Genomic DNA, 25,242 nt, shown 5'->3' on the forward strand with positions numbered 1-25,242 from the left:
ACTTAGAGCATTGTAAATCGCTCTTAGCTCCAGTATATTTATGTGAAGAGACATCTCCAGGCTTGACCATACTCCCTGGAAGTTTCTTCCTTGTGTGACCGCTCCCCAGCCTCTCAGACTGGCATCCGTGGTCACCAGGACCCAGTCCTGTATGCCGAATCTGCGGCCCTCTAACAGATGAGCACTCTGCAACCACCACAGAAGAGACACCCTTGTCCGTGGCGATAAGGTTATCCGCTGATGCATCTGCAGATGCGATCCGGACCATTTGTCCAGCAGATCCCACTGAAAAGTTCGTGCGTGGAATCTGCCGAATGGAATCGCTTCGTAAGAAGCCACCATCTTTCCCAGGACTCTTGTGCATTGATGCACAGACACTGTCCCTGGTTTTAGGAGGTTCCTGACAAGTTCGGATAACTCCCTGGCTTTCTCCTCCGGAAGAAACACCTTTTTCTGAACCGTGTCCAGAATCATTCCCAGGAACAGCAGACGTGTCGTCGGGGTCAACTGAGATTTTGGAAAATTCAGAATCCACCCGTGTTGTTGCAGCACTAGTTGGGTTAGTGCTACTCCGTCTTCCAGCTGTTCTCTGGACCTTGCCCTTATCAGGAGATCGTCCAAGTAAGGGATAATTAATACGCCTCTTCTTCGTAGAAGGATCATCATTTCGGCCATTACCTTGGTAAAGACCCGAGGTGCCGTGGACAATCCAAACGGCAGCGTCTGAAACTGATAATGACAGTTTTGCACCACGAACCTGAGGTACCCTTGATGTGAAGGGCAAATTGGGACATGCAGGTAAGCATCCTTTATGTCCAGGGACACCATAAAGTCCCCTTCTTCCAGATTCGCTATCACTGCTCTGAGTGACTCCATCTTGAACTTGAATTTTTGTATGTACAGGTTCAAAGATTTCAGATTTAGAATAGGTCTTACCGAGCCGTCCGGCTTCGGTACCACAAATAGCGTGGAGTAATACCCCTTTCCCTGTTGTAGGAGGGGTACCTTGACTATCACCTGCTGAGAAAACAGCTTGTGAATGGCTCCCAATACCGTCGCCCTGTCTGAGGGAGACGTTGGCAAAGCAGACTTTAGGAACCGGCGAGGGGGAGACTTCTCGAATTCCAACCTGTAACCCTGAGATACTACCTGCAGAATCCAGGGGTCCACCTGTGAGCAAGCCCACTGTGCGCTGAAACTCTTGAGTCGACCCCCCACCGCTCCTGAGTCCGCTTGTAAGGCCCCAGCGTCATGCTGAGGGCTTTGCAGAACCCTGGGAGGGCTTCTGTTCCTGGGCAGGGGCTGCTTGCTGCCCTCTCTTACCCCTTCCTCTGCCCCGAGGCAGATATGACTGTCCTTTTGTCCGCTTGTTCTTATAGGACCGAAAGGACTGCGGCTGAAAAGACGGTGTCTTTTTCTGTTGGGAGGGGGTCTGAGGTAAAATAAGATTTTACTTACCGATAAATCTATTTCTCGGAGTCCGTAGTGGATGCTGGGGTTCCTGAAAGGACCATGGGGAATAGCGGCTCCGCAGGAGACAGGGCACAAAAAGTAAAGCTTTTCCAGATCAGGTGGTGTGCACTGGCTCCTCCCCCTATGACCCTCCTCCAGACTCCAGTTAGGTACTGTGCCCGGACGAGCGTACACAATAAGGGAGGATCTTGAATCCCGGGTAAGACTCATACCAGCCACACCAATCACACCGTACAACTTGTGATCTAAACCCAGTTAACAGTATGATAACAGCGGAGCCTCTGAAAGATGGCTTCCTTCAACAATAACCCGAATTAGTTAACAATAACTATGTACAATTATTGCAGATAATCCGCACTTGGGATGGGCGCCCAGCATCCACTACGGACTCCGAGAAATAGATTTATCGGTAAGTAAAATCTTATTTTCTCTATCGTCCTAGTGGATGCTGGGGTTCCTGAAAGGACCATGGGGATTATACCAAAGCTCCCAAACGGGCGGGAGAGTGCGGATGACTCTGCAGCACCGAATGAGAGAACTCCAGGTCCTCCTTAGACAGAGTATCAAATTTGTAAAATTTTACAAACGTGTTCTCCCCTGACCACGTAGCTGCTCGGCAAAGTTGTAATGCCGAGACCCCTCGGGCAGCCGCCCAAGATGAGCCCACCTTCCTTGTGGAGTGGGCCTTTACAGATTTAGGCTGTGGCAGGCCTGCCACAGAATGTGCAAGTTGGATTGTGCTACAGATCCAACGAGCAATCGTCTGCTTAGACGCAGGAGCACCCATCTTGTTGGGTGCATACAATATAAACAACGAGTCAGATTTTCTGACTCCAGCTGTCCTTGCAATATATATTTTTAATGCTCTGACAACGTCCAGTAACTTGGAGTCCTCCAAGTCACTTGTAGCCGCAGGCACTACAATAGGCTGGTTCAGATGAAATGCTGACACCACCTTAGGGAGAAAATGCGGACGAGTCCGCAGTTCTGCCCTGTCCGAATGGAAAATCAGATATGGGCTTTTGTAAGATAAAGCTGCCAGTTCTGACACTCTCCTGGCCGAAGCCAGGGCTAGAAGCATGGTCACTTTCCATGTGAGATATTTCAAATCCACCTTCTTTAGTGGTTCAAACCAATGAGATTTTAGAAAGTCCAAAACCACATTGAGATCCCACGGTGCCACTGGAGGCACCACAGGAGGCTGTATATGTAGCACTCCCTTAACAAAGGTCTGGACTTCAGGGACTGAAGCCAATTCTTTTTGAAAGAAAATCGACAGGGCCGAAATTTGAACCTTAATAGATCCCAATTTGAGACCCATAGACAATCCTGATTGCAGGAAATGTAGGAATCGACCCAGTTGAAATTCCTCCGTCGGAACACTCCGATCTTCGCACCACGCAACATATTTTCGCCAAATTCGGTGATAATGTTGCACGGTTACTTCCTTCCTTGCTTTAATCAAAGTAGGAATGACTTCTTCCGGCATGCCTTTTTCCTTTAGGATCCGGCGTTCAACCGCCATGCCGTCAAACGCAGCCGCGGTAAGTCTTGAAACAGACAGGGACCCTGCTGAAGCAAGTCCCTCCTTAGAGGTAGAGGCCACGGATCTTCCGTGATCATCTCTTGAAGTTCCGGGTACCAAGTCCTTCTTGGCCAATCCGGAACCACTAGTATCGTCCTTACGCCTCTTTGCCGTATAATTCTCAATACTTTTGGTATGAGAGGCAGAGGAGGAAACACATACACCGACTGGTACACCCAAGGCGTTACCAGCGCGTCCACAGCTATTGCCTGCGGATCTCTTGACCTGGCGCAATACCTGTCCAGTTTTTTGTTGAGGCGAGACGCCATCATGTCCACCATTGGTCTTTCCCAACGGGTTACCAGCAAGTGGAAGACTTCTGGATGAAGTCCCCACTCTCCCGGGTGAAGATCGTGTCTGCTGAGGAAGTCTGCTTCCCAGTTGTCCACTCCCGGGATGAACACTGCTGACAGTGCTATCACATGATTCTCTGCCCAGCGAAGAATCCTTGCAGCTTCTGCCATTGCACTCCTGCTTCTTGTGCCGCCCTGTCTGTTCACATGGGCGACTGCCGTGATGTTGTCCGACTGGATCAACACCGGTTTTCCCTGAAGCAGAGGTTCTGCCTGGCTTAGAGCATTGTATATTGCTCTTAGTTCCAGAATGTTTATGTGAAGAGACGTTTCCAGGCTCGTCCATACTCCCTGGAAGTTTCTTCCTTGTGTGACTGCTCCCCAGCCTCTCAGGCTGGCGTCCGTGGTCACCAGGATCCAATCCTGTATGCCGAATCTGCGGCCCTCCAATAGATGAGCACTCTGCAACCACCACAGAAGAGACACCCTTGTCCTTGGAAGACAGGGTTATCCGCAGGTGCATCTGAAGATGCGACCCTGACCATTTGTCCAACAGATCCCTTTGGAAAATTCTTGCGTGGAATCTGCCGAATGGAATTGCTTCGTAAGAAGCCACCATTTTTCCCAGGACTCTTGTGCATTGATGTACAGACACCTTTCCTGGTTTTAGGAGGTTCCTGACAAGCTCGGATAACTCCTTGGCTTTTTCCTCCGGGAGAAAAACCTTTTTCTGAACCGTGTCCAGAATCATCCCTAGGAACAGCAGACGAGTTGTCGGCATTAACTGGGATTTTGGAATATTCAGAATCCACCCGTGCTGTTTTAGCACTTCTTGAGACAGTGCTAATCCCATCTCTAGCTGTTCTCTGGACCTTGCCCTTATTAGGAGATCGTCCAAGTATGGGATAATTAATATGCCTTTTCTTCGAAGAAGAATCATCATCTCGGCCATTACCTTTGTAAAGACCCGAGGTGCCGTGGACAATCCGAACGGCAGCGTCTGAAACTGATAGTGACAGTTTTGTACAACGAACCTGAGGTACCCCTGGTGTGAGGGGTAAATTGGAACGTGGAGATACGCATCCTTGATGTCCAAGGATACCATAAAGTCCCCCTCTTCCAGGTTCGCTATCACTGCTCTGAGTGACTCCATCTTGAACTTGAACTTCTTTATGTACAGGTTCAAGGACTTCAGATTTAGAATAGGCCTTACCGAGCCATCCGGCTTCGGTACCACAAAAAGAGTGGAATAATACCCCTTCCCTTGTTGTAGAAGAGGTACCTTGACTATCACCTGCTGAGAGTACAGCTTGTGAATGGCTTCCAAAACCGTCTCCCTTTCGGAGGGGGACGTTGGTAAAGCAGACTTCAGGAAACGGCGAGGTGGATCTGTCTCTAATTCCAACCTGTACCCCTGAGATATTATCTGCAGGATCCAGGGATCTACCTGCGAGTGAGCCCACTGCGCGCTGTAATTTTTGAGACGACCACCCACCGTCCCCGAGTCCGCTTGAGAAGCCCCAGCGTCATGCTGAGGCTTTTGTAGAAGCCGGGGAAGGCTTCTGTTCCTGGGAAGGAGCTGCCTGTTGCTGTCTCTTCCCTCGACCTCTGCCTCGTGGCAGATATGAATAGCCCTTTGCTCTCTTATTTTTAAAGGAACGAAAGGGCTGCGGTTGAAAAGTCGGTGCCTTTTTCTGTTGGGGAGTGACTTGAGGTAGAAAGGTGGATTTCCCGGCTGTAGCCGTGGCCACCAAATCTGATAGACCGACTCCAAATAACTCCTCCCCTTTATACGGCAAAACTTCCATATGTCGTTTTGAATCCGCATCGCCTGTCCACTGTCGCGTCCATAAAGCTCTTCTGGCCGAAATGGACATAGCACTTACCCGTGATGCCAGTGTGCAGATATCCCTCTGTGCATCACGCATATAAAGAAATGCATCCTTTATTTGTTCTAACGACAGTAAAATATTGTCCCTGTCCAGGGTATCAATATTTTCAATCAGGGACTCTGACCAAACTACCCCAGCACTGCACATCCAGGCAGTCGCTATAGCTGGTCGTAGTATAAAACCTGCATGTGTGTATATACTTTTTTGGATATTTTCCATCCTCCTATCTGATGGATCTTTAAGTGCGGCCGTCTCAGGAGATGGTAACGCCACTTGTTTAGATAAGCGTGTTAGCGCCTTGTCCACCCTAGGAGGTGTTTCCCAGCGCTCCCTAACCTCTGGCGGGAAAGGGTATAATGCCAATAATTTCTTTGAAATTATCAGCTTTTTATCAGGGGCAACCCACGCTTCATTACACACGTCATTTAATTCTTCTGATTCAGGAAAAACTATAGGTAGTTTTTTCACACCCCACATAATACCCTGTTTAGTGGTACCTGTAGTATCAGCTAAATGTAACGCCTCCTTCATTGCCAAAATCATATAACGTGTGGCCCTACTGGAAAATACGGTTGATTCGTCACCGTCACCACTGGAGTCAGTGCCTGTGTCTGGGTCTGTGTCGACCGACTGAGGCAAAGGGCGTTTCACAGCCCCTGACGGTGTTTGAGTCGCCTGGACAGGCACTAATTGATTGTCCGGCCGTCTCATGTCGTCAAACGACTGCTTTAGCGTGTTGACACTATCCCGTAGTTCCATAAATAAAGGCCTCCATTCTGGTGTCGACTCCCTAGGGGGTGACATCCTCATATTTGACAATTGCTCCGCCTCCACACCAATATCGTCCTCATACATGTCGACACACACGTACCGACACACAGCAGACACACAGGGAATGCTCCTAACGAAGACAGGACCCACTAGCCCTTTGGGGAGACAGAGGGAGAGTTTGCCAGCACACACCAAAAGCGCTATATATAACAGGGATAGCCTTATAATAAGTGCTCCCTTATAGCTGCTTTATATATATCAAAATATCGCCATAAATTTGCCCCCCCTCTCTGTTTTACCCTGTTTCTGTAGTGCAGTGCAGGGGAGAGACCTGGGAGCCGTCCTGACCAGCGGAGCTGTGAGAGGAAATGGCGCCGTGTGCTGAGGAGATAGGCCCCGCCCCTTTTCCGGCGGGCTCGTCTCCCGCTATTTAGTGAATCCAGGCAGGGGTTAAATATCTCCATATAGCCTCTGGGGGCTATATGGGAGGTATTTTTAGCCTTTATATAGGTTACATTTGCCTCCCAGGGCGCCCCCCCCCCAGCGCCCTGCACCCTCAGTGACTGCGTGTGAAGTGTGCTGAGAGGAAAATGGCGCACAGCTGCAGTGCTGTGCGCTACCTTTAGAAGACTGCAGGAGTCTTCAGCCGCCGATTCTGGACCTCTTCTGACTTCAGCATCTGCAAGGGGGCCGGCGGCGCGGCTCCGGTGACCATCCAGGCTGTACCTGTGATCGTCCCTCTGGAGCTGATGTCCAGTAGCCAAGAAGCCAATCCATCCTGCACGCAGGTGAGTTCACTTCTTCTCCCCTCAGTCCCTCGTTGCAGTGATCCTGTTGCCAGCAGGACTCACTGTAAAATAAAAAACCTAAGCTAAACTTTTTCTAAGCAGCTCTTTAGGAGAGCCACCTAGATTGCACCCTTCTCGGCCGGGCACAAAAATCTAACTGGAGTCTGGAGGAGGGTCATAGGGGGAGGAGCCAGTGCACACCACCTGATCTGGAAAAGCTTTACTTTTTGTGCCCTGTCTCCTGCGGAGCCGCTATTCCCCATGGTCCTTTCAGGAACCCCAGCATCCACTAGGACGATAGAGAAAAAAGTGGATTTTCCGGCAGTTGCCGTGGCCACCAGATCCGATAGACCGACGCCAAATAATTCCTCCCCTTTATACGGCAATACTTCCATATGTCGTTTGGAATCCGCATCACCTGACCACTGTCGCGTCCATAAACTCCTTCTGGCAGATATGGACATCGCATTTACTCTCGATGCCAGAGTGCAAATATCTCTCTGCGCATCTCGCATATAAAGGAAAGCATCCTTTAATTGCTCTATAGTCAATAAAATACTGTCCCTATCCAGGGTATCAATATTTTCAGTCAGGGAATCCAACCAGACGACCCTAGCACTGCACATCCAGGCTGAGGCGATGGCTGGTCGCAGTATAACACCAGTATGTGTATATACTTTTTAGGGTAGTTTCCTGTCTCCTATCCGCTGGATCCTTGAGGGCGGCCGTATCAGGAGACGGTAACGCCACTTGTTTTGATAAGCGTGTGAGCGCCTTATCCACCCAAGGGGGTGTTTCCCAGCGCGCCCTAACCTCTGGCGGGAAAGGGTATAATGCTAATAACTTTTTTGAAATTAGCATTTTTCTATCTGGGTTAACCCACGCTTCATCACATACATCATTTAATTCCTCTGATTCAGGAAAAACTACAGGTAGTTTTTTCACCCCCCACATAATACCCCTTTTTGTGGTACTTGCAGTATCAGAGATATGCAAAGCCTCCTTCATTGCCGTGATCATATAACGTGTGGCCCTACTTGAAAATACGTTTGTTTCGTCACCGTCGACACTAGATTCAGTGTCTGTGTCTGGGTCTGTGTCGACCGACTGAGGTAAAGGGCGTTTTACAGCCCCTGACGGTGTCTGAGACGCCTGGGCAGGTACTAACTGGTTTGCCGGCCGTCTCATGTCGTCAACTGATTTTTGTAATGTGCTGACATTATCCATTCCGGTGTCGACTCCCTGGGGGGTGACATCACCATTATCGGCAATTGCTCTGCCTCCACGCCAACATCGTCCTCATACATGTCGACACACACGTACCGACACACAGCAGACACACAGGGAATGCTCTTATCGAAGACAGGACCCCACTAGCCCTTTGGGGAGACAGAGGGAGAGTTTGCCAGCACACACCCAAGCGCTATAATATATATGGGAACAACCTTATATAAGTGTTGTTCCTTATAGCAGCTTAAATATATCCAATATATCGCCAAAAAATGCCCCCCCTCTCTGTTTTACCCTGTTTCTGTAGTGCAGTGCAGGGGAGAGTCCTGGGAGCCTTCCTCACAGCGGAGCTGAGCAGGAAAATGGCGCTGTGTGCTGAGGAGAATAAGCCCCGCCCCCTATTTCGGCGGGCTTTCCTCCCGTAGATTTAGATAACTGGCATGGGTTAAATACATACATATAGCCTTAATGGCTATATGTGATGTATTCTTTTGCCATAAGGTATTAAAATATTGCTGCCCAGGGCGCCCCCAGCAGCGCCCTGCACCCTCCGTGACCGCTTGGTGTGAAGTGTGTGACAACAATGGCGCACAGCTGCAGTGCTGTGCGCTACCTTCATGAAGACTGAAGAGCCTTCTGCCGCCTGTTTCCGGACCTTCAATCTTCAGCATCTGTAAGGGGGGTCGGCGGCGCGGCTCCGGGACGAACCCCAGGGTGAGACCTGTGTTCCGACTCCCTCTGGAGCTAATGGTGTCCAGTAGCCTAAGAATCCAATCCATCCTGCACGCAGGTGAGTTGAAATATTCTCCCCTAAGTCCCTCGATGCAGTGAGCCTGTTGCCAGCAGGACTCACTGAAAATAAAAAACCTAAAAAACTTTTCTAAGCAGCTCTTTAAGAGAGCCACCTAGATTGCACCCTGCTCGGACGGGCACAAAAACCTAACTGAGGCTTGGAGGAGGGTCATAGGGGGAGGAGCCAGTACACACCACCTAATCCTAAAGCTTTATTTTTGTGCCCTGTCTCCTGCGGAGCCGCTATTCCCCATGGTCCTGACGGAGTCCCCAGCATCCACTTAGGACGTTAGAGAAAGGGGGAGTTAGAGCACCACCATAGTCTGCATGTATAGTAAGGAGATTTATTATTACCATGCAATATGTGCAACATTCCATTACCTTCCATGTGCAACAAAATTCTCTGCCACATCCAAAATGGAAGAGGTCAGTATTGCTTTATTGCAGAACTGCTTTGTATGCAAGAACCATTTGTACATTTGATGCCGCACTTCCTCAAACAGAGATCACTGCTGCAGTCCAGGGGCTCTTGTTATGATAGAACATACATTAAAATACTCGATAATAAAGTATTATTTATTTATTAAATTAATTTTCTCTTATTTTTATTTTTTTTTTAAATATAAGATATGATTTTATATGTAGCTCAGGGGCAAACGTAGGATTTTTAAAAGGGGGTTTCCAAATAATAGATTTATGAAAAATTAAAAAAAAACCATGTACCCTGTTTTGTGTAGTCAAACTTTGGAAAAAGAACACAATAATAATTCAAAGAAAAGACAAAAAAATACAATAAACCCCCAAATTAAATTTAACTTTACGGTATCAGTAAAGCCAACATTCTAAGTGATAGCCCACATAAAATTAATATAATCCTCTTTTAAATTTGATAGTGGGGAAAACTTTAATGTTTATTATTAATAGAGATGAGCAGCTTGGTTCTTCTTCGGATGTTCCAGCCAGGTTTGCATCCATGCACATGGCTGTGCATCATCTTCTCGAGCAGATGTCACATTCTCGCGATTTAGATTGCATGCAATCATGACGTATCGGGTCAGGAAGATTACATGCAGTCATGTGTATGGATCCAAACCTGACAGGAAAAAATTAACCGACCTGCTCATCTCTAATTGTTAAGGACACTGTATGAGCACTCGCAATGTAAGGCGGTCATTGATGCAGCTTTTCAACTTATCACGGTTTCCAGAGACCGTGATGGAAGTTCAGCATGGCAACCATAGGAAGCATTTTTTGCCTCCACTTTCAATACCCTACCACAGCCATGCATACACACAGTACATTTACAAACACATAGCATACTTACACATACATAGCACACATACAGTAAGCATAGCATATTTACACACACAGCATACTGTGTACACACACACACACACACACACACACACACACACACACACACACACATATAATGCATACACACACAGTACATTTACAGACAAAGGGGGGACACACACATCATACTTGCATACACAGCTTGTCCATTGTGTGGGCTTAGCTGCTACACTGCTGCGGACCTCTTTCGTGACAGTGAACATTCCGGGTTCCTGCGTGGCTCAGCTCAGATCCTCCGGAGTCCCTCTTCCTCACAACTGCTATTGTGGCGCGCTACCCGGCCTGCTACTGCCAGTTCCGCTCTCAGCGTCCCGCGTCAGGTGGTATGGATATGTTAGCTATCTGACACTGAAGCGCTATCAGCTGAACCGGCAGTGGCAAGCAGGCCGGGCAGCTCTGATCGCAGCTGGGAGCCTGCAGCTGCTACAGAGGCAGAGAAAGGGGGGGGGGGGGGGTTGTTGGTACTCAGAACCCCCCCCCGCCCCCCCCCTGCGTGCACTACTGTAGCTGCATATATTTCAGAAAGTTATATTTCCAACTGATCTATAAAAGGCTTTCCCTTCCATGCTCTAAGAATAGTAGCGTGGGCATGAAACATGTCAGTTTGGTACATAGGGAGTTATTCAGAGATAAATGCAGATGGCTGCATACACACATCTCTGCACATGCTGAGGGCTGCTCAGCATGTGTGGGGCTTCCTCCCAATGTGTTTGCAATCTAACTGTGAATGCATCGGATCTATCGGCTATTTTTTTCCCAAAGTGTCTGCGTGTGAGGTCACGCAACCGCCCGAAAACAGTTCCGGCCCGCCCCCATTCGCCCTTCCTCCTCCAATGCTGTGTTGCCTCCCTGAAAATGCCCGGGTCCATGCAGCCGCAACGTGCCCGCTGCACATGCAGTTTGGCGAAATTGGCAAACTGCGCTGCGAGCCGCATTAAAGGCAGGGTCTGAATGACCCTCATAGTCATGTATTGTTTTAACAATACCCATAGCTGCCTTGAAAAACAATGCAGTTGTTTTCTCCTTTTGATGCTGTTGTTCATTGTCATGACTCGGAATGTCCCTGAAGTCCCAGGATTTCATTAAGCCTTGCAGGGGTGTAACCACAATTTTGTGGGCCCCATAGCAACATATTGAAGGGGCCCCTGTCCCAATGCTTCCTGATAGACACTTCTCCACAGCACTTCTTAATTGTATGCCCCATAATAGTGCCCTTGTTAATATTATTTGCCATAGTATTTCCCTAGTTTGTTTTATGAACCATCGTAGTTCCCTAGTTTACATGATGTCACTTTATAGGGCCACCAGTACATATGCCACAGTACCCCCAATTCACATTATGACATGTTACAGTGACTCGGTTCTGATTATGCCACACTATAGTGCCTCCATTTCATATTATGCCACATTAAAGTGCCCAGGGGCGGATCCAGAAGAAAATGATAGGGGGGGGGCACCATGGAAGGGGCAAGTACATTTGCGTGCGGCTTCGGTGCATGTGAGGTGGCGCTTCTTATACAATGCCCACAGTTGTAGCGCTCATTATGCAATGTCCACTGTACTGGTAGTGCCCCTTATATAGACCCCATAGTAGTGGAGCCCCTTATGCAATGCCCGTATTGCACCCAGTAGTAATGTTGCCTGTAGTAATGCCCCCAGTCATTTAGCGCCCTAGTAGTTATGCCCCCAGTGGAAATGCCCCTGCAGACCCCAGTAGTTTACCCCACCTTTAGTTTAGCCTCCCAGTGGTAATGCCCCCAGTAGTTTGCCTGCTTGTAGTTTAGCCACCAGTAGTAATGCCCCCCTGTAGTTTGCCCCTGTAGTTATGCCCCCAATGTAGTTTAGCCCCCAGTAGTAATGCCCCCAGTAGTTTGGCCCCTGTAGTTATCCCCCAGTAGTTTGGCCCCTGTAGTTTAGCCCCCAAGTAGTAATGCCCCTGTAGTTACGCCGCTAGTAGTAATGCCCCTGTAGGATCGCCGCCAGTAGTAATGCCCTCCTGTAGTTTGCCCCCAGTAGTTAGCCCCTTTGTAGTTGGCCCCCAGTAATAATGTCCCTAAGTAGTAATGCCCCCTAGGAGTTTGCCCCCAATAGATGACCCCCCCAGTAGTAATGCCCCCAGTAGATGCCCCCCAGTAATAATGCCCCCAGTTGTAATACACCCAGTAGATGCCACCAGTAATAATGTCCCCCAGTAGTTTGACCCCAGTAGTAATGCCCCCCCCCAGTAGATGGCCCCCAGTAATAATGCCCCCAGTTGTAATACACCCAGTAGATGCCACCAGTAATAATGTCCCCCAGTAGTTTGCCCCCAGTAAATTACCCCCAGTAAAAATGTCCACCAGTAGCTGCCACCAGTAGTAATGCCCCCAATTGATGACCCCCCAGTACTAATGCCCCCCAGTAATAATGCCCCCAGTAGTTTGCCCCCAGTAGTAATGCCCCCAGTAGATGCCCCCCAGTAATATTGCCCCCAGAAGTTTGCCACCAATAGTAATGCCCTCCCCAGTAGTAATGCCCCTTGTTGATGCCCCCAGCAGTAATGCCCCTTGTTGATGCCCCCCAGTAGTAATGCCCCCAGTAGATGCTCCCCCAGTAATATTGTCCCCCCCCCCAGTAGTAATGTCCCTTGTTGATGCACCTCAGTAGTAATGTCCCCCCCATAGTTTGCCCCCAGTAGATGCCCCCCCGCTGCACTGAGGAAGAGACAACAGAACATACTTACCGATCCCCGTTCCCGCTTCCAGACCGCTGCAGTCCTCCTCCTCCCTGGGCGTCCGCTCCTCAGTCAGTTCTATGAGAGAGACGTCATGACTGACGTCTCTCCCATAGCACACGCCGCACAGTGACAGCGCCGGAAGCCGGAGCTCAGTACTGAGCTCCTGCCTCCGGCTGCCGCTGTGCAGGGAGACGGGCGCCCGCTGGTAACACAATCTCAGCGGGCGCCCGTCATCTCCCTCTGCGGCGCCGGTGGGGATGGAGGCCACAAATGACACGGGGAGCAAAGGGCCCGAGTGCCCCCCCCTCCTGGATCCGCCACCGACAGTGCCCCAGTACTTATTATGTAACATTATATTGTGTTCTCTACATTATAACTAGCAGATGACATTATGACACATTACAGTGTCTCCAGTTCATACTGTGTTATATTACAGTACCCACTAACCATTATACCATCCACAGCATACTTCTCTCACTGAAAATGTAATGTCACACAATTCAGGCTGGGCAATAGATCATAGCCAGTTGCTTAGCATGAAAATGTGGGTCCAGGCCCCCCTAAGCCTCTGGGGCCCATAGCAATGGTACCCCTTGGACCCACTATAGTTATGTCCATGAAACCTTGCACTCTCTTCTGCACCAGTAGCAACTCCTAGGGGATCTACCTTTACCTTGAATTTTCTCTAAGTGAAAAGACTAATTCAGACCTGTCACTGTGGGACTATAGTATGGCATTATCTGTAGAGCCGAAAGCCCTTCACGTTGACAGCCCGATTGAGACAAAATCAAAACAAATTCTGAATAAATTATAAACGTTATATTTGTAGCTTTATTTATATAACACCAAATATATACTCAACTCTTTACAATTAGAAAATATATAGAAGACAACACAAACTTGTTACCTTGGGAAATTATAGTAGCAGAATGCAGAAATTATAGTACCAGAATGCAATGCAAGTGCAAGAATGCACAAATCTGTGTCAGCGATTTCTTTTTCTGACCACAACTAAAACTGTGATGTTTATATATGCTACCCTACTAAAAATTTGCATCCCTACTAGAAATTATATCGATATTATAAGTCTGATAGGAGTTTTGAGACCACATAGAGCATAGGTCTGCAAACTTGGTCCTCATTACCCCACACAGTGCATGTTTTGCAGGTGCACAGGTGTATTAGACCTATGACTTAGAGGAACATGGCCGTAATCTAAGTGTCTAACACAGGTCATGGATGTCTGGTGGCATCTGGATTGTGGCTCGACACTTGAACAACAGGTATCAGCCACAGTAAAATTCTCATTCTGTCACCTGAGGAACATTGCCAGAATCAAGCATCTAATTCCTTCTGAAGATCTGCCTGAAGTCATACATGCATTTGTATCATCTCAATTAGACAACTGCAATGCTCTCTACCTGGGTCTCCCAGCATAAGAATTGCACCACTTACAGCTGGTACAAAATGCAGCTGTCAGGGTGCTAACTAACCAGCCCCGTTCCAGCCACATAACACCCATCCTCTACTCCCTTTACTGGCTGCCTGTAAGTTGGTGAATCTATTTCAAGATTGGCTTACTGACTTTCAAATTCTTACATAATCATGAGACCTGTAGATGAAGGTCTATTAGCAGTACATAAAATCTCACAGAATTATCTGGGGGTCCAGCTTTTAGTCATGTGGCTTTGACTCTATGGAACGCACTTCCCCGCACAGTTCGAGGCCGCCACTCTAGAATCCTTCAAAAACAAACTCAAGACTTTCCTGCTTACTCAGCATTTCATTAATGTCCCATCAGTATCTCCTGCTCTCTGTATTGTATGAAAAGCTTTTCTGAATTTCATTGTTTCAGTACTGTATTGTGTTCATTCTATCTGTTAAGTGCCTTGAGTCCTAGTCCTAGAGAAAGAGTGCTATATAAATAAAATGATTATGATTATTCTTATTATTAATTAATATCTAATCGTTTATGGGAAAGTGTGAGTAATCCTTACATGTTTTCCTAATGACTACTGAAGTAACGACATTAAACAGCACTGTTCATAGGGATATTATTTACAGTAATGTGTACATATAGTAGCATCATTTGTATATTACAGGATGATATGGATGTAGTTATCGATGTTACCTTCAGAAAGCATTCAATACTCTTTTGAAAGGGATCAAGACCAGAGCACAGATCACAGATCAGTACCATATGCTGCACGTACAAACACCAACCCAGGTATATATATATATATATATATATATATATATATATATATATGTGATACATCTACTGCAATTATGTGTATGTGGTTTATGCACATTTATTTTTTATTTTGTTTGCAATTTAGGGTTTTCCTAAATATATCTTATATTTCCTGATTGTTACTCATAGGCAAACGCAGGGGGGATTTCTGGTTGCTTGGAAACCCCCTTCCTCTTGGCAAGTGTCTCAAATTATAGCAACAATAGCAATGGTATATAATATGCAGGTAGCTGCCAGGAAGAAGAAACAGAAGCCTTTCCATGAGGTGGGAGAATGTGTGCTTAGAAAGCGAACTCTGCTGTCTACTACTGGTTCAATTCTGTTTACGTATTTATTTATTATGGTTTGTTAACCTCTTCCTGACCACTTATCTTATTTATATTGGTTATTATGTTTAATACTGCCTATGCTATAGACAATCTATAGTGTTAAATATTAATACTGTATTACATACACTATCTACACAATGTATGAAAAGTACCAATGTTCAGGATTGTTACTAGGTTCTTCTACCGCTCCCCCAGACTCCTGCACTTGCTCCGCAGAGTAGTAGATTATGGATTGCATTTGGAAACCCCCCTCTAGAAATCCTGCGTTTGCCACTGTTACTACATCATTGCGGTTTTTGGTGTTATTTCTTGTTCCTGGTAATTAATCCAACCTGCAGAAAGTGCCGAACACACATAAGCATCTTTTGTGCATGTGTGATGTAAATGCATTTATTTCTGCACCAAGTGATAATGGCTTTATAGGTGCACAGAGCATTTGTAGGCAGGATGGGATCAGTAAATCAGGTCAGAGCAAATACAGAAAAATGGTACAATTGCGAGAAATATTAAATGAGCTGACTTGTGAGATTTTCCCATTGTGAGAGGTCAAGGAACATTTTGAGAGTGCGAGCAAGCTAGAATATAATGCATGTTGGGTATGTATGTTTGCAACTTGGATATTCAGTGACAGGTGGTACTTAACTTGGGGTGGGTACAAGCACTTGGCACATGTAACATGGCAGAGCAGTGTGAGTAAGGGTAGTTGTATTAAATCTTCTAAAGAGTGGAGAAGTGGACAAGTTGAGAAGTTATCATCCAAATAGCGTCATCATTTTATTGAATGTGCTTGATAAGTGCAAGCTTATAGCGCAGAGTTTCCCAAACGCCACAGTTACAGTCCAGGTTTTAAGTACATCTATGCTCGAGTTCAGATGATTAAATCAAATTGACTGAGGTGTTAAATAAGTCACCTGTGCTCAAGCATGGATATGCTTAAAAGCTGGACTGCAATGGCAGAGTTTTGGAAACTGTTGTAGCTGCTGTTCACATGAATAAAGGCTTAGGTGTCTCATGGATAAGCAGTGCATTAACCTTTACTTATTGCTGGTTAATTCTTAGTGCCATATGTATATATACGAAACAGAAGAGCCTGACGCATAATGTTTGGCCTGATCATAAAAGCCAGTCAATGATGCTAGTGATATACACTGTAATAGTTATAAAAAAACATTGGTACAGTACTCATTTAGCTAATCCGGAGTATAAAAATAGTATTTTCAAAGTTACATGTAAAAGCCAGGACTGTCCTGGAAAATATGGCCGCATGGAGCCATTTTGTTGTGGCATTATCCCAAACCTAATCTTCTTTTCTGGTTATCTACATTTTTTATTTGTAAATGTTCCTTATGAGTATCCATGTAAACCCTGGTCACCAGAGTCCTCATTCCATCTGGTCACCAGAGTCCTCATTCCATCTGGTCACCAGAGTCCTCATTCCATCTGGTCACCAGAGTCCTCATTCCATCTGGTCACCAGAGTCCTCATTCCATCTGGTCACCAGAGTTCTCATTTCATCTGGTCACCAGAGTCCTCATTTCATCTGGTCACCAGAGTCCTCATTTCATCTGGTCACCAGAGTCCTCATTCCATCTGGTCACCAGAGTCCTCATTCCATCTGGTCACCAGAGTCCTCATTCCATCTGGTCACCAGAGTCTTCATTCCATCTGCTTTCATTGTAGAACATTATTTTGCTCCTCTCTAAGTATATCCTGGTTTTGCAGTAGTTGAATCTCCAGCCACACTGACTCTCCTTTCTTGTCTTTCAATTAACCGTTGTGAGCTGTGTGTTCTTCTAGAGCTGCATTTCTCAGGTATACACAATTGTGCTAGTCCTTCACAGGTCTCATCTTTGGGATAACGTGTATGATTCAACACTGTCAGATACACACGAGTAATAAATCCATGAAAAAAAATAAGTCCACATCTTTTGGGGAATATCTACAGATGGTCTCCAGTATTATAGACAAGGCCAATATAGTCCCCTTCCATCATGGTTTATTCTTAATACTATGTGGTATGGCATAACCAATGTCCTCATTGTAAGCCACTTTTCTGATAAATATATAATGTATAGCTGCCCATAATCTGAACCTATTTCTCAGTTTATCCTCTTGACGTCTTTATCTCATTACTTTCTTGTTTACTTGCTATCTTCGTCTTCACTGCTCATTCCCAGCCTCAGCATCAAATCTCTTGATCTGTTCTCCATGGGCAGCTTTCACAGGCAAACGGCTAAAGTGACCTCTGATGTATGGTGAGTTTCCAATCTCCTCTTCTTCTCCCTGAGAAACTCTTTCGCCATCCGTTTCATCTATAACTAGAAGAGAAATAAATCACTGATAATTACTGATCCAGGAAGGCTGATAAATGGGATACGTGGACATATTACTAAAATCATTTTGTCACATCATTAGGCTAAGTAATCCACTGAAACTGAAAGCCATTATTACGCATTTGCAGCCGATGACCTCTTGCATGCGCTTATGGTGGCTGAGCTGTTTGTAATACTGACTGATCAGACGTGATTGGCCCAGATTTTGATTGTCTAGAGCACAGGTTCTCAAACTCGGTACTCAGGACCCCTCCCGGTTAATATTTTCCAGGTCACCTGTGGATTTTTAAAATGTGGCAGATGGTGATACACAGTGCAAACGATGGGAGACCTGAAAAACGTGAACTATGTGGGGTCCTGAGGACAGTGTATGAGAACCACTGGTTTAGAGCAATCATTTGTGGGGCAATTTATACACAATGGTTGGATGACTTGGTAATATGGCTAACTGTGGGGCCCTAACAAAGCCCAGTGCCCTACTGAAATCAATAGAGTATTCCTTTGCATGCTGGTCAATGTATTCAGAAGGTGACGGTCTGTATACAGTATCTGGGGTTTTCTGAATGCATCAACAGGCCTTGTACGGTGGATGTGATCGCCCAGATCTAACCACTTTGGCTACTGTCATGTTGCAGATGTGATCAGCGATCCTGTTATTAGGTGCCAAGATTTCCTAGACAGAAGTATTAGCTAAAATCCTGAAGGCAGGTTGGAAAAAAAAAAAAGTGAAATGAAACATATACATCTATCGTATATATATTTCTAAAAGTTCTACACCCAAAATAAATTTTGATACAGGAATTGACACAACGCAGGTGACTGGGCGTTATCAGCTGTCCAAACTGCTGCAATAGACAACTGGTATTAATAGGCTGAGAAATAAGAAATGGAGAGTGATAAAGAACTAGCCAATCATCTCCCAACTGTCATGTTACAGGCTGTATTTGAAAAATTAAATTTCAAGCTGATTGGTTGGCACTTTATCTTTCTCCACTTTATCACTCTGTAAGGCTTAATACATCTGGCCCTAAGTGTTGTCCTGCGTAACATCATACAATGAGGCTGGAGGTTTATTTCCTGAACGTGGGAATCTTGGTGTGGGACTCTACTTGTCTAATAGTTGGGAGGATGGAATAGATTTCCTTTAAAATGCAATATTTGCAAAAATAAAATCAAACATGATAAAAAAACAACAACAACACTTTTTTGAAATGTGTGAATTAATTTAATAAGCCCTGTTGGAGAAAGTGCGCTATATAAATAAAATTATTATTATTATTATCATATGTAATATTGGGATGACCTTGATGCAGTTGGCCATCTTAACATATGCAATATACTGTATAGAGCTAACATTCCCCGTTTTTACCGTTTGGATTGTACCACGGCTGTAACAAGGATTGAGTGACCAATGTTGCTGCCAAGGCTGCATCCCATGTCTCTGCCCTGACAATACCCTTTCTACATGGAAATGTGCTGCTCTGTGATATCATGACATCACATGAGCTGGGGACAGGGGATGGCGAACCCTGCTACAGCTCTGGAGTGTACTAGGTGAGAGCAAAGCGTCTATGTTTTACTTTTATTTATTAAATAATGTGGTCACATATCTCCGGCACTCCAGATACTGTAGGTGGAGAATGTCGTGGCTTAAACATACCTCCCAACATTGGGAGACAGAGAAGTGGGACTCCCTGTTGCAGGAAAGCGGCGTGACCTATAGAAAATGGGACATGGATTCATGGGAGTGCCGTGATCGTGAGCCAATTGCCCCGTTTTCCATCACTGAGGGGGCATGCCCAGCGCTCTGTGAGCTGCTGGAATGCCCCCAGCCCCTCTGTCTCCCATAAACAGACGCTCTGCACATGCGCACAGCGTCTATTCACCGCTGCTCTGCTAGGCAGAACAGTGACTGACAGGAACCTCCCAACTGCCCCCCCCACACACACACACAGCAGGACACTGCGGCTTGCGGGTGGGACAGGAGGACAGTCCCAAAAAAATAGGACTGTCACGGGAAAATTGGGATAGTTGGGAGGTATGGCTTAAAGCCTTTTGTTTATAAATATTTTTTGTGGCCACATTTTTCTTGCACCTCAGTTTCATCTTATGTAAGCCAATTTGTGCCAGTTACTTCCCTGGGTGTCCATTAAGCGCAATGCTTGGGGGGGGGGCCCTATTTCTATAAGTCTTCTGACAGAAAAAAAAGCATAGCTTAGTTTAAAAATGATGTGATATGTAGCGTGGAAGGAAGATGAGAAACTACCATGCTTACATTTCTGAGGCAGTGGCATAACTACCGAGGATGTATGGAGTGCAGCTGCCATGGGGCCATGGCTGCTTCCAGGGCCCGCAGCTCCCCCTGCACCCTGTCACAGGCTGCCTCCAAGGCCCGCCACTCCCCCTTCAACCCCGGCCACAGGACAGAATGGCCGTAGGGAATGTAGTGGGGTGGGGGCCCACACTATTGTAAACATAATCCCAGCCTGTCCCGCCTGCTTGGCCCCTACCTGGCCCGCCACTCCCCCTTCAACCCCGGCCACAGGACAGAATGACCGTAGGGAATGTAGTGGGGTGGGGGCCCACACTATTGTAAACATAATCCCAGCCTGTCCCGCCTGCTTGGCCCCTACCTGGCCAGCTTCTTGCAGAGTGAAGGGCCTGCCCCCATCAGAGTCCTGTGCCTTAGTCTCCTGCATACTCCCCTACCCCTCTCTGTCTCTCTCCCCTCTCCCTCACTGACGCTGTCTGTCTCTCCCTCTCTCTGACTCTCTCTCTCTGTCCCTGACACACACACACTCTTTCTGCCTGACACCAACTCTCTCTTGTTCCACTCTCTCTCTCCCTCCCTCCCTGACACTCTGTCTCTTTCTCTCTCTCTCCTGCTTGCTCCTTTTCTCTCTCTCTCCCTCTGACACTCTCTCTTCCTCTCTCTCTATCTGACACTGTCTCTCCCTATCTCCTCCTGAAACGGTCTCTCTCTCTCGCACACACAATTTCTCTCTCTCTCTCTCTCTGACACTGTCTCTCTCCCTCTTTCGCCCTGACACAGTATCTCTCTCTCTCTGACACTGTATCTCACTCTCTCTCCCTGACACTGTCTCTCTCTCCCTGGCATTTTCTCTCTCTCTCTCTCCCCCTGACACTCTCTCTCTGCCTGATACCCCCTCTCTCGTTCTCCTTCTCTCTCCTGGACACCCTTTATCTCTATCTCTCACTGACTCTCTCACTCCACTCTTTCTCTCTTCCTCCCTCTGTGACACACTCTCTCTTTCACTCCTGCTCACTCCCCTCCCTCTCTCTCTCTTGCTCCTTACACACCTCTCTCTCTCTCACACACACCCTCACTCTCTCCCCTCTCAACTTTCTCTCTCTTTCTCCCTGACACCCCCCTCTCTCTCTCTCTCTCGCTCTCTGTCTTGCTCCTCTCTCTGTCTCTTATTCCTTCTTTTTCCATGAAACCCTCCTCTCTCTCTCTCGCTCCTCTATCTCTTTCTCCCTGACAACCTCTTTGTCTCTCTCACTCCCCTCGCTCACTTTCTCTTGCTCCCCTAAGCGGCATTGTAGTGACAAAGGGAGGGGGGTGGGCCCTTTCAAGATTTTGCTATGGGGCACACAAAGTTCTAGCTACGCCCCTGTTCTGACGGAAAAAGTAAACTGGCCAGAAGGGAAGACAGCGGAACAGTTGGCCAGCTTAACATATTCACTGTTTATACAGACACACACACACACACACACACACTAATAGGATATTACCTGGTATGTCTACAGAAGAATCAGCGCCCTCCGCAGGACCCTAAGGAACAGAGCACACACATAAACCACATTGCATGTTATCTATGCTTCTATGTAAATCTACATATCAGAAATAAAATATATGATTAGTCATGTAAATGCATTCAATTATCTATTTACTATACATGTAGAAATAGATACTTATGCATACTTTTTGCTCCATTCAGTAAGAGCTCTCACATTTCTGATTGTATCCTTGCTTATATAATAGACTCCAGGGTTTTCTATGTAAAGCAGGGGTGGGGAACCGTTTTCCACCAAGTGCCATTGGGATAGTTATAAAATCCTTCGGGGGCCATACAAAAATTATCATCTTAAAAATTACTCTGCCCTCCAGTAGTTATGCCCCTTAGCTGTACTGAGTGCCAAAAAATGAGTGTGGCCAATTAAAATAGGACGTGATACAAATATGCCAATAGTGCAGTGCCAGATACACATATGCAGTGCAGTGCCAGATACACATATGCCGCCACAGTGCCAGATACACAAATTACCCACAGTGCCAGATCCACAAATGCCCCACAGTGCCAGATACACAAATGCCCCCACAGTGCCAGATACACATTGCCCCACACATGCCCTCCCACCCCACTGTGCTGCTCACCACTGCTGCTGTGCTTGTGTGTGTGTGTCAGGGGAGGAGAGCGCAGCGTGTGCCTGTCCTGCCCCTTAGTGTTCCGTCCGGCGGTGGCGTATCGCAGCTGTCAGGGGCCAGGCAGGGAGGAGAGCGCAGCTATGTCGGGTGGCGGCGGCGCCTAGGACCTCAAACCAGCCGTCGGTTTGTGAGCCAATCAGAGCTCGCGGACTGGCAGCGGCGGCTCCTGATTGGCTGCCGGTCCGTGGCTGGTTTGAGATCCTACCCGCCGCTGCCGCCGGACACAGCCGTGCTCTCCGAACTGCCTGACAGCTCAGACATGCCCCTGACGGACTAAGGGGCGGCGTGTCTCGCTGACAAACAGCAGCGGATGGGCCGGAACAAATGGCTTTGCGGGCCTTATACAGCCCGCGGGCCGGAGGTTCCCCACCTTTGATGTAAAGAATGAGCTTTCTGGCTTGTTTTAATCATTAGATACATTTTTGGTCTCATCTACAAAGCACACTGCTAATTCTGGATGGTCCACACATATGCAGATCAAAGTTACTCCATCAGAAAATCTGAAGATGTAATCTTTGAGACCATTACATCATAGTCCAGCCCTTTACTAACATCACTCCCATTTAAATGGACATTACCATTTAAACAAAAAATGTTTTACTTCAATTATTCATAACAGTCAAGCAACAGAAGGTCAGTTATTATTGCATGGACAGTGCCAGATAACCAAATAGGCAGAGTAGGCACAGGCCCCGAGACAAACGATCTAAATAATATTGTTTGTTTTGTCAAGCTTTCATAAATTGTTTCTAAATGATAGAAAAAAGAATCAACTCCAAGAAATGAAAACTTTAAATTAAAAGACACTTTGAAAAAAAATACTGTATTATTGTAGTGTACCCATTAGAAACTTAAAGTACATAAACTTCAGAATCACGGGCCTAATTCAGACCTGATCGATGGGCAGCGATTTTTGCTGTCCTGCGATCACATAGTCGCCGCGTACAGGGGGAGGGTATTTGAGCTGTGCAAGTGTGCGTTCGGATGTGTAGCAGAGCTGTACAAACAGATTCTCTGTACAGCGCAGGACTTACTCAGCCGCTGTGATCACTTCAGCCTGTCCGGGACCGGATTTGACATCAGACACCCTCCCTGAAAACGCTTGGACACATCTGCGTTTTTCCAGACACTCCCTGAAAGCGGTCAGTTGCCGCCCACAAACGCCCTCTTCCAGTCAATCTCCTTGAGATCGCCTGTGCGATCGCTTTTTTCGCACCATCCCGTCGCTATGCACCGATGCCTGGTGCAGTCGTCTGCTTACGCATGCGCAGTTCGGACCTGATCGCAGGCTGTGAGAAAACGCAGACTAGCAATCAGGTCCCCCCAGATTACAGTTTCCAGATCGTAGACTGTTCGTTGGCAGGTGCGGATTTTTATTTTTCTCATTTGATAGCCAATTTAATAGAATAATAAAAAAGCCACTATAATTTTTTTTTTTTTTTTTTTTAATTACTGTATGTATACCTATTTACTAAGTAGGACAGCTTACAGGGCAGTATGTGCATGTCCTACCCACTTATACTCCATTCAAGATGGCATATGGTACAGTACAGTGGAAAGATTTAGCAGTTACTGGTACATTTCGAGCTGACAGCAACAACACAAGTATCCAAGTGCCGCCCCCAAACAAGTGCCGCCCCTAGGCATGTGCCTTATGTGAAATTCGCCACTGTTGGTAAAATAAAAAACGTATTAGTATATAATTTGCAAGGAGGCCCCCCGAGACTGCCACCTAGGGGCCTCCACAGGGTTTAATCCGGCACTTTGCATGGATCACTTTGGTGTGTGTGTGTGTTTGAAGCTTTCATTACAGAGGTGTTTAGATATGTGCATATCCATCAAAGCACAACATAGGTCCCGCTAAAAGTAGAGGCTTAAACCTGGTGCAAGATTCACTATGCACTGTATAACCCTCTGGGACTGTAGCAGAGAAAATAGAGCATCTCCAGAGCCATACACATTATGAGATGCATTCACCTCCACATTGGCAGCATAACCTGGGTTACGACATCAAAACCTCCTCTATAGAAGGTTCAAAAGTTAAGCTTCCTATCAGACACATAGGGCCTGAATCAGAGGTGGACATAGACGGGGCCACAGCTGTGACTACTGGCAGTCGCCCATCTGCAACTTTATGCAAATGCCGCTACAAAGTCCTTCCCTTGGGTACATCTGTGCGTCCAAATGTGGGAGAACTGAGACGCCTACTGTCACCATCTGTAGACCCTGATATACTGATCCATTGGTCGCCCGTGGCGGGTGCAGTTACTCCATCTGAGTAAGACCTCCTATGTGAGCACTTGAGCGTCTACACAACCACTTTCATGCCCATAAGACGGACCATCACTGTCCTTGTGCTCAGCCACCTCCCAGTATCTACCCAGGAACGTCCATCACTTTTCCAAGACATTTCTGGTACCAGGGGCCTCGATCGCAACAGCGCCTTTGTGCATACACTCTGAGTATTGCATGCGCCGGATTTTTACGCACACGCAGTAGCAAAAAAATGCTGAAGTCCGTGAACATCAGCAATGCGTGCAGCTGTGCCTATAGTCACAGAGCGATGTTCACTTAATTTCTAAGCAATCTGACTAGATTGCTTAGACATTAAGAACACATCGCTCCGTGTGTAGGGGCGCCGGTGACAGTGATGCGCGTTCCTGCGCGTCACTATCGCCGGTGCCAGATTGGTCTGCATGCAGGCACAATCCAGCAGGTCACTCATTTCACCGCTGGGTGAAATGAGTGGCCCCCCCATCCGTCCCCCTCGCTAAGTACACATTGGGGGGAGATGTGTGCTGAGCGGTCTGTGCTAGACATCTTCCTCCACATCTCCCAGTCTGTACGGCCCTTTAGACGGAGTCTGGCTAGCATGGATGAAGAAATGCATTTAACAAACTTATTTGCAGATGAATCTCTAGTTTTAGTGATTAGCCGATGTCCTCCTTTGATGACAAGAGGGTGCGTCCAATGTCCTCAG

At 46.9% G+C, this 25,242-nt stretch overlaps 1 protein-coding gene and 1 long non-coding RNA gene across 8 annotated transcripts in view; both read right to left on the minus strand.

The window, feature by feature from the left end:
- The window catches only part of LOC134936504 (uncharacterized), a 96,517-nt gene extending 86,035 nt beyond the window's left edge, over nt 1–10,482 (minus strand). The window contains exon 1 of one of the 2 annotated variants that reach the window (XR_010180509.1): nt 10,363–10,482. This is a non-coding gene — a long non-coding RNA (uncharacterized LOC134936504). Of the gene's footprint in view, nt 1–10,309 lie in introns of both variants that reach the window. The other variant, XR_010180508.1, reaches the window with a different exon arrangement.
- A 3,245-nt stretch (nt 10,483–13,727) lies between these two features.
- The window catches only part of GMIP (GEM interacting protein), a 176,218-nt gene continuing 164,703 nt past the window's right edge, over nt 13,728–25,242 (minus strand). For 5 of the 6 annotated variants that reach the window (XM_063931569.1, XM_063931568.1, XM_063931566.1 and 2 more), the window contains 2 exons: nt 21,569–21,608; nt 13,728–17,797 (listed from right to left, as the gene is read on the minus strand). In XM_063931569.1, the coding sequence (XP_063787639.1) occupies nt 17,640–17,797; nt 21,569–21,608 (198 nt within the window). In that variant the 3' untranslated portion in view covers nt 13,728–17,639. The remainder of the gene's footprint in view (nt 17,798–21,568; nt 21,609–25,242) is intronic. The other variant, XM_063931567.1, reaches the window with a different exon arrangement.

This window comes from Pseudophryne corroboree, chromosome 6 (assembly GCF_028390025.1).
Source record: "Pseudophryne corroboree isolate aPseCor3 chromosome 6, aPseCor3.hap2, whole genome shotgun sequence".
Lineage (NCBI taxonomy): Eukaryota > Metazoa > Chordata > Amphibia > Anura > Myobatrachidae > Pseudophryne > Pseudophryne corroboree.